Source organism: Neophocaena asiaeorientalis, unplaced genomic scaffold (genome assembly GCF_003031525.2).
Source record: "Neophocaena asiaeorientalis asiaeorientalis breed wild unplaced genomic scaffold, Neophocaena_asiaeorientalis_V1.1 scaffold629, whole genome shotgun sequence".
NCBI lineage: Eukaryota > Metazoa > Chordata > Mammalia > Artiodactyla > Phocoenidae > Neophocaena > Neophocaena asiaeorientalis.
Genome location: NW_020175468.1, coordinates 1,625,192 through 1,634,078, shown reverse-complemented (window position 1 = coordinate 1,634,078; position 8,887 = coordinate 1,625,192). Strand labels below are relative to the sequence as shown.

The 8,887-nt window shown below is 58.1% G+C and overlaps 2 protein-coding genes across 4 annotated transcripts in view; both read left to right on the top strand.

Moving 5' to 3' along the window:
- Positions 1 to 544, top strand: part of POLD1 (DNA polymerase delta 1, catalytic subunit) — a 24,583-nt gene extending 24,039 nt beyond the window's left edge. The window contains exon 27 of the mRNA XM_024768497.1: positions 361 to 544. Within this exon, the coding sequence (XP_024624265.1) occupies positions 361 to 466 (106 nt within the window). The 3' untranslated portion in view covers positions 467 to 544. The remainder of the gene's footprint in view (positions 1 to 360) is intronic.
- Positions 545 to 1,393: 849 nt separating this feature from the next.
- On the top strand, positions 1,394 to 8,354 carry SPIB (Spi-B transcription factor). 3 transcript variants are annotated; one of them, XM_024768524.1, is made up of 6 exons: positions 1,394 to 1,431; positions 2,387 to 2,414; positions 4,013 to 4,085; positions 4,374 to 4,585; positions 4,987 to 5,137; positions 6,370 to 8,354. In XM_024768524.1, exons 1-6 carry the CDS (start codon positions 1,409 to 1,411, stop codon positions 6,666 to 6,668), a joined length of 786 nt encoding a protein of 261 aa, XP_024624292.1. In that variant the 5' UTR covers positions 1,394 to 1,408; the 3' UTR covers positions 6,669 to 8,354. The 3 variants fall into 3 exon arrangements, with proteins under 3 accessions (XP_024624292.1, XP_024624291.1, XP_024624294.1); XM_024768523.1 differs by having other exon boundaries at positions 1,412 to 1,431; positions 2,295 to 2,414; XM_024768526.1 differs by lacking the exons at positions 1,394 to 1,431; positions 2,387 to 2,414; positions 4,374 to 4,585 and having other exon boundaries at positions 4,020 to 4,085.
- Positions 8,355 to 8,887: the final 533 nt, after the last annotated feature.

The window sequence follows — 8,887 nt, the reverse complement described above, 5'->3', positions numbered from 1 at the left end:
ACACACACACACACACACACACACACACACACACACACACACACACACACACACAGGGTCCTGGCCCCCTCTGCCAAGGCGGGGCCAGCCTTTCCCCAGGGAACAGGTGGGCGGGGCGGGTTCCCACGCCAGGTGCCAGGTGATATACGGCTGGTGGCCCAGCGCCTGAGTGAGCACCCGCTGTTATCGGCTCCCCCCATGCCCGCTGAGCAAACAGCCCATCGTGGGAGGGGAGGTGGGTGGGCAGCGTACAGGGGCCAAAGTCCTGGGAACGGCCCCTGCCCCACCACTGGGCTGGGCAGTGGGACTCTGGTGTGCCCGGGCAGTGGCAGTGGCCCTGACCCCCGTCCTCACCCGCAGCCGGGACTGCCCCATCTTCTACATGCGCAAGAAGGTGCGGAAGGACCTGCAGGACCAGGAGCAGCTTCTGAGGCGCTTCGGGCCCCCCGGCCCCGAGGCCTGGTGACCTCTGACCTCGGCCGACTCCCCACAGGGGCCTTGTGGAGTGGGATGGGCGGAGAATTAATAAAGTTCAGGCCTTTTGTTACCCGGTGCTTTGTGGTCCCTGGGGGGTCGTGGTCCACTGTCATAAGCTCTGGCCCAGATGGGTTAGCTCCACTCAGTGGGATCCACTGACCCCCAGGAGGCCCTCACTGGACTCCCTCACCCTCCCTGCAAGATCCCTGGGCCGGGTCTCACCCCCACCCCCGCGAGCCCTCCCTCGAGGCCCAGTGAGCAGAGCATCTATGGGCACAAGCTCCTCTGGCCCGGCTGCCCCGCCCTCCAGGTGCTGACCTGTTTCCTCCAGGCCTGGGGCAGCCCCTGGCTTGGAGGCTCCCGCTCCCCGGAACGACCAGGGGGACCCCCCTCCCATGTCACACACCCACAATGTTTCCACATTGGGGTCTCCACCGGCTTCGGGCCTGGGTTTTTCTCAGGGACCCCAGCCCAACCCACGTCTACTCTGAGAGCCCGGGGCCCCCCTACCTCTGACTCCCCCCAGTGCTCTCGTCAGCCGGCGGTCTCGGAGTGCCCCCAGCGCCTGGCAACCCACTCCCCTCTGGTTCCTGGGTCCAGAGCCTCCCCCCACCCCCCCTTCCCACAGGCCTCCTTGACCCCTCCTTTACTTTTTCAGGGTCCCCCCAAATCTGGCTCCTCTCCCATCTCCACTCCTTAGGGTCAATCCCCCCATCCCAACCCTGGGGATCCCCAAATCCAGACAGACCCTGGGCCCACCCTCCCTGCCACGTGACCAAGGGGTTGTGCAATCCAGCCCCCTCCCCTGAGGGGATTTTTGAGGCGGGCTGAGCTCACAGCCGCCGGCACCCCTGCCCCCCCCAGGGGGCTGGGCCAAGGTATAAATAGGGGGGGTGTCTGCAGGCGGCAGCAAGCCCAGCCCAGCACCACCATGCTCACCCTAGAGGCTGCACAGTAAGTGGGGGCACCCGAAAGTGATACTCAGGACCCCTGCCCTGCACCTCACCTTTGACCCCTCTGCCGGGCCTGCCCCAGGGGTGGTGGTCTCTGCCCCACCCAGGGGGCAGGTGGGTGGGAGGGGAGGGAGGTCCACACTGTCTCTCACCCCTCCTGGATCTCTTTCCTCTGCCACCTCGATTCCTTCCTCCGTCCCATCCATGTCTCCCCTGGACCCCAAAGATCTCTTTTCCTTGGGATGCTTGCTTCTCTGCCCTGCTGTCCTCTCCCAAGTGGCCCTCCATCTCTGTCTCTGTCCCCATCTCCTTCGGAGTCTCACTGCATCCCCGACTCACTCACTGGGTCTGCTCACTGGGCTTCTTGGCTCATCTTTTCTGTTTTGGGTCTCTGTTCTCTGCCTCTTGCTCCCTCTCTCTGTGTCTTTCTCTGTCTCTCCAGTTTGTTTCATCTCTCCTTCTGTCTCCCCGTCTGTCCCATGCCATGTGAATTGTCTCTCCACACCTTTCTCCCTTCCCTCCTCTCCTCTCCCCTCTGCTGAACCTCTTCTGTGTTTTCCCATCTCTACCCCGACGTCCATCTCTCCATCTGTCTCCTCCGGTCCAAGATGGACCCATTTAACCGACTCGCTCACCAAGGCCCCCTCCCCGCCCCCACCCGCCCTCGGGCGCCCACATCTCTCAGGGGACTTTCTCTCCTTCACTTTCCCTGCCCCCGCCCAGCCTCTGTCTATGCAAATCCCGGGGGAGGGGGAAACATTTGCCTGGCCCCCGCCCCCCATTTCCTGTCCTGGTGGGGGTGAGTGTGGTGGGGCTGGTCTCACACAGAGACACGCAGCAGTGAACGAGCTGTGGTGGTCACAGCTGCAGTCGCCTATCCCCCATCTGCCCAACCACTTCGAGACTCAGGAGGCTGAAGACTCCCCTGACATGCCCCTGTGTCTCTCCCCCTCCAGGCTTGACGGGCCACACTTCAGCTGTCTGGTGAGTTGGGGCCCTGGGGGTCAGGGAGGGGTGGGGGGACCCACGTGGCCCATCGCGACCTCCCTGCCTCAGTTTCCCCCTCCACTCCTTCCTGTCCCTTTGTCTTTCTGACTTTTCCTCGGTACCTCCAAGGACCCCCTTCCTACCCATTCCATCACAGAAGTTTTTCTAACATCTCTTCTCTCCTCTCAGACTCTGGTCCACTTCCTCGAACGGGGAGGGGTGGGTCTTTGTGTCTTTGACTTTGTGTCCCTTCCTCCGTCCATCCCACACTTAGTAAATCTACTCATTCCTTCTTCTCTTCTCTGCTTTACTTCGTATTTTCAAAAATTGAGTCTGGACTATTTCAGACGTGCAGAATACTGTACCCCACCCCCATAAACCCACAGCTCAGTCCAAGAAATAAAACCCCACTCACGTGCTGGAAAGAAACCCCCCTGTGGGTGCCCCTTCGCCAGCACATCCCACCCTCCTCCAACTTGAAGAGTTTTGCTTTAAAAAAAAAAAAAATTGAGGTTTGCTTTACAAGTCAAGAAAGAGACAAATCTTGTGTACAGCTCAATGAGGTTTTAACTTAGGTGCCCACCTGTGTAACCACGGACCAGACCGCGATATAGAACATTACCATCACTCCGGAAGATTCCCTCACGTCCCTTCCCAATCAATACACCCCTCTGATATTTTCCACCACGGATTAGTTTTGCTTGGTTTTGAGCTTCATATAAAGTGAATCACACAGGGTTGACCCCTTTTGGGTCTGGTTTCCTCACGCGACATCAAGTGTGTGTCAGACGTTGGTCCTTTTTTCTTGCTGTATAGTACTCCATCCTAGGACCACACCACAGTTTGTGTGTCCAATCTCCTGTCTCTGGGCACTTGGGCTGTTTCCCGTTTGGGGGCTGTTACTAAAGCTGTGCTGATTATTCTTGAACAAGGCTGTTTCGTGGACATATGTTTTCAGTGCTCATGGGTAAATACCTTGCAGTGAGATCACTGGTTTATCAGGATGGCATATATCTAGGTTTAGACTTTAATTGCTAAAGCAACATGACTCTTGGGATGAATCGGAGTGATATGGAGGTGGATAAAAAAAAGCATGGAGAGCTTCTTTGCCTCTGTTAAAAACACTTCTGTGCCTCTCACCCTTCAGCCCCTCCCCCTCCCCCAGGCAGGCAAGACTGGGGGAATTCATCTACACCTTCCCCAGCTGCTACAATGTCACAACTGTGTATCGGTGAGGTGCTGGGATTCCCGGAAGCCCACAGTCTTAGTAGGAGCTGGCTGCTGTGTCCCTTTGCGAGACCCTGGTCTCTTTCTATGTGTCCCTACCTGTGTCTCTCATTCTGTGTGTGTGTGTGTGTGTGTGTGTGCGCGCGCACGTCTGGGTCTGGGCCTTTGTGTATTTCTGCCGTGTTGTATCTGTCTCCCAACTCTGTATCTCTGGATGTCCCTCTCTTTGCCCTTGTCTCTGGTGCCTAGTCTCTGTGTCTCTCTTTCTCTCCCTCTCCCAGCCTGTCATAGTCTCCCCGCTGGTCCAGGGTTGGGTGGGGTCTCCCTGCAGCCTGGGTTGACCCCTTTTCTTTCCCAACCCCTATCAGTACCCAGATGGAGTCTTCTATGACCTGGACAGCTGCAAGCACTCCAGCTACCCTGACTCAGACGGGGCTCCTGGTGAGTGATCCTGGCCCAGCACCCTCCCCACCTGCCCCTTGGGCCCATTTTACAGATGGGAGAGCTGAGGCCCAGGGGAGGCTGTCACCTGGCACAGCAGGACAAGGTTAGCTCAGGCCTCCAGACCTCCTCCCCTTTCCTCTCCCAATCACCCGCTTGCCCATGCAAATCCTGGGGTCAGAGATTTGCACAGCGCACAATGGTCCCTCTGTGCCAGTGCAGGGGCTTCAAGGGGGAGGGGGCCGAGCCCAGACCTCTCAGCTTCTGATTCAGCGCCCTTCCCCCCAGATCTATGGAGCTACGGCCTCAGTCCAGCTGTCCCAGCCGCCTCCTATGAAACCTTTGACCCGGCTGTGGCCACCTTCAGCCACACCCAGGGTGTCCAGCTCTGTTACGGACCCTCAACCTACAGCCCTGTGGGGAACCTGGACCCGGCCCCCAGCCTGGAGGCCCCGGGGCCTGGCTTCCCAGCATACCCCATGGAGGACTTCACAAGCCAGGTGAGGGGCAGAATGACCATGAAAATCCCCCTCCTTTGATTGAGGTTTCCTAGGTGCCAGGCACTGCATCTAAACCTGTGCACACAGGAAGCCCTTCATCCCGCTGGCGACCCTCTAAGGGTAAGCAGCACTATTACGTCATTGCACCGAGCCAACAGAGGCACAAACGTGGGCCAGGGGCCAGCAAAGGCCATTATCTGTGTGGAGCAGGCTCTCATGGAGGTGGCCCGGGCATCCCCTGGCCACGCCATGGAGATCTGAACCGAGGCCAGAGTGCAGGCTGTGAGCAGAGTGGGGAGGGCCACGGCCAGGGCCCAGGAAGAAGCCAAGGGACGAAAGCAGAGGGAGTGAGAGAAGGGGGACCTCCCCCTGGGCCTACAGGTAACCCTGATCTTCCACAGACCCTGGGTCCCCTGGCGTACGCCCCATACCCCAGCCCCGTGCTGTCAGAGGAAGAGGACCTCCTGCTGGACAGTCCCGCCCTGGAGGTCTCGGACAGCGAGTCAGATGAGGCCCTCATGGCTGGCCCCGAGGGGAGGGGATCTGAGGCAGGTATGTGGGCGCAAGTGGCGTGGGAGGGACTCCAACTGGAGATGGGGGTGGGAGGTTAAAGGAACCATGTCTTCCCAAGCAATTACTATATATACTCCAGCGCTGAGGGCAGTTCCCAGATCTGCCATCTGCTGGCTGTGTTGCTTTGGGCAACTGTCTCTACCGCTCTGTGCCTTGGTCTCCTATCTGTACAGTGGGGACGACAGTAACAGTGTCTATTGGTGGTGGTTGGGAGAATTAGGGGGGATCATACGTGTCAATGAGATAGCAGTGTTTGGCACAGAGTTTGGCACTCAATAAATCTTCACCATCATTATGGACACAATAGCAAAAGAAATCATCACAATATCAGCTCCCATCTATTATTCAACCCCTGCTTCCGCCCCTGTGCCCTCCATTACTCACAACCCCTGGAAGTTGGAATTATTAGTTACTTTCCCTATCTGGGCCTCAGTTTCCCATCTGTAAAATGGGCATTGTTATTATCACCCCTATCTCGTGGGGTTATGATGAAGATTAAATGAGCTCGTAATTGTTCAGTGCCTAGAGCAGCACCTGGTACTAAGCGCTTCAGAAAGATTTGTAAAAACACACACACAAGCCTCATTTTTAGCTGAGGAAACACCAGCTCAGAGAGGTTAAGCCACCACCCCAACGTCACACAGCTGGAAAATGGCAGAGGTGGGGTTCTTGTATCCAATGCCTGCTATGAACCCCCCAACTCTGTGGGGCCCTTGCTGCTTAAAGGAGCCCAGGAGTCAGACCCCTTGGCCTCTCCCAGGATCCCAGTCCCCGCGGAACTGACACACTGAGTGACCTGGAGCTGGAGAAATGGCCACATCCAAACCCACTTCAGATCTCTTCACCACAAGTCAGCTCTGTCATAAGTCTTTGAGGAGCATTGCCAACCCATTTCACAGATTCATCCATGCGCTCAACAGATACGTGCTGGCCACCAAGCAGTCACAGGACAGACACACATCCTGAAATATAAAGCAGGGATGGGAGACGGGGGTTATGGGGTGGCACATTCAGGAAAGGGGAGCAACTTGCCCCGGATGGGGGTGTGGCACAGACAGAGCCAGGCAGGTGTACCTAGCAGCCACCTTCGTCACCCCAATTCTCTTTATGGGGAGACAGAGGCTTGGCGGTTCGGGGGCGGGGTGAGGCGGGGAGGGGGGGGGGTGGGGCCCGAAGGATGCTTCAGCTAACGCGCCCCGCACCCGCCGCAGGGGCCCGCAAGAAGCTGCGCCTGTACCAGTTCCTGCTGGGGCTGCTGACGCGCGGAGACATGCGCGAGTGCGTGTGGTGGGTGGAGCCGGGCGCCGGGGTCTTCCAATTCTCCTCGAAGCACAAGGAGCTCCTGGCGCGCCGCTGGGGCCAGCAGAAGGGCAACCGCAAACGCATGACCTACCAGAAGCTGGCGCGCGCCCTGCGCAACTACGCCAAGACCGGCGAGATCCGCAAGGTCAAGCGCAAGCTCACCTACCAGTTTGATAGTGCGCTGCTGCCCGCCGCCCGCCGGGCCTGAGCCCGGGGCGGCCTCTCGGGGACTCTCAGGGGCTCCACGCCTGTGTCACGTGGGCGTCCCCACACCCTAGGTCATAGGACCCACGGATCCCCCATCCTGGCTGTGGGGGCGGGGCGCTGCCACAATCCCTAAGCCCTGCCCAGGGTCCCTCTGGGATCCCCCCAGTCATGTCTGGGATTCCCTCTTTGGGATTCCCTTGTCATGTCCAGGGGCCCCAAGATCTTCATGTCTTGGGTTGAAGGACCCAGAGACGACTATACTTATGTGTCTGTGTGGAGGGGCGGGGCAGGGCAGTGCTTCCAGAATCCCAAGAGCTTCTCTGGGATCCCCTTGTGATGTCTGAGATCCCTTGTGTGTCTGCGATCTCTCAGTCTCATCTAGGGGAGGGTGAGCCTACAGATCATCACACCAAGAGGGGGACTCTGCCAGCAGCCCTAAGCCCTGTCCAGGGTCTTTCTGGGATCCCCTTCTCATGTTTGACTCCTTCCTGTCCCATCTGAGCTCTCCTAGTTATGTCTGGGTCCCTCTGGGAACCCTTTGCATACATGTCTCTGTGCCCATCTGAGACTCTCATTCTGTCTGTCCCCCCAAATCCCTTTGTCATCTTTGAGATCCCCTAATTCTCTGGAACCACCCTGCTATCACTTGTTTATGTCTGGAATTCTCCGATCACATCTACGGTGCCTCTGGGATCCTTTTGTCATGTCTGAAAACACCCTTGTCAGGTCTGGAGGACGGACCTCAGTGAACCTTGTTGTATCCGGCCACCTCTGCGATGCCCTTGTTTGTCTGGAATCCTCCAATCGCATCTGAGGCCCCTCTGGGATCCTCATCTGGTATGCCCTTTTGGGGACCCCACCAACAGCTCCGAGTTCTCCTGGGGACCCTCCGCTTCCTGTAATGCCCTCCCTAGGGCCATGCTGGCGATCAATTCTGGCCACTCATCTGACTTCTGGGTGACCGTGGCAGCCCTCCCCATGTCAGTTCTAACCGGAGACTTTGCACAATCCAGCAACAGTGGGCCAGCTTTTCGATGTGGAGAGGCTGGAGCAGGGTGGTGGCCGCTTCTAATGGGGAATCTGTTTTCCAATCTGCTCAAGTCCCCATCGCCCCTGGCTGTCATACCCCGGTGGCTTCTCTCAGTTGTCCGTTCGCCCCAACCATTCTCGTGTGAATCCAGCCTGAGCAGAAGACGACCGGATGAACTGTGGGAGCTCTGATTGGAACCCTCGGGGGGTGTCAGAGGCTGTGGGCTAAGAAGCCGGAGTCCCAAGTCCTTGAGCCTGGGTGGCTGGGGGGTCTAGGGTGAAAGACTTGCTGCTTCTGGGCCAGTTTGGCCCTTCTGTGAAAGGGGAGAGGAGGAGGAAGATCTCGGAAGGCCCTTGCAGCCCTGTCAAGCCTTTGATACATCTCCTGAAATCCACCCATCCACCCACTGGTAGCCAGAAGGAAGTCAAGGAAGGAGCATCAAGGATCCAGAGAGGGAAGAGGTTCTTGAGGGGGGCATACAGCGGCTGGTAGCAGAGCCCAGGCTGGGACCTGCCCTCAAGAGGACAGCACACCCCCCTCCCTGGGGCGGTGCCAGGGACAAAATGTCTTTTGGGAGGGCCTCCTCTTGCAAATGAGGTACCTTTTACGAAAACTATCATCATCACCCCAAGTTTGGAATAAAATAAAATAAATCAAGGTAGACAGACCTTCTAGGACCCTTTGTCAGGGACCGCAATGCTACCCATCCATCCGGGCCTGCTGGCCCTCAGAGACACTGGGACAGCGAGGGGGGAGATAAGAGAGGAGATGCAAGAGGCAGTTAGAGCCAAACCAGGCCGAACCTTGAAGGCCGCGGTCAGGGCTTGAGATGCAGGCACTGGTGGTTCGATTCAGTTTTTTGTCTCCGTCTCTTCTTGACGATTGGAGTTCTTCCCCACCCCCTTCCTGATTCCCTTTCCGTCTGGGTTTTGTCCCTCGTTTCTGAATTTCTGCCCTCCGCCGGATCTCTGTCCCCCTCTCGCTGGATACGGCCCGCGGGTAGCGAGCGAGGCTCCCAGCTCTCCAGGCGCTCCACCAACCTGCTGGGCCCGCAGGAGCCGCGCAGCAGTCTGCCTGGCAACCGATGACGTCACAAGGGGGCTGCCTTCGGGTTGGCTCCGCGCTCGGTGGAGGCGGGGAATTTTCCAGCTCTTAGGGGGTTTTGGAAAAGAATGGTGTGAGTGTGGGGT

Coding starts and splice junctions, on each gene's coding strand:
- SPIB (XM_024768523.1), top strand. CDS start 2,361: ATGCCCCTGTGTCTCTCCCCCTCCAGGCTTGACGGGCCACACTTCAGC. Junction 2,415..4,012: donor GGCCACACTTCAGCTGTCTG/GTGAGTTGGGGC, acceptor AACCCCTATCAG/TACCCAGATGGAGTCTTCTA. Junction 4,086..4,373: donor TGACTCAGACGGGGCTCCTG/GTGAGTGATCCT, acceptor CCTTCCCCCCAG/ATCTATGGAGCTACGGCCTC.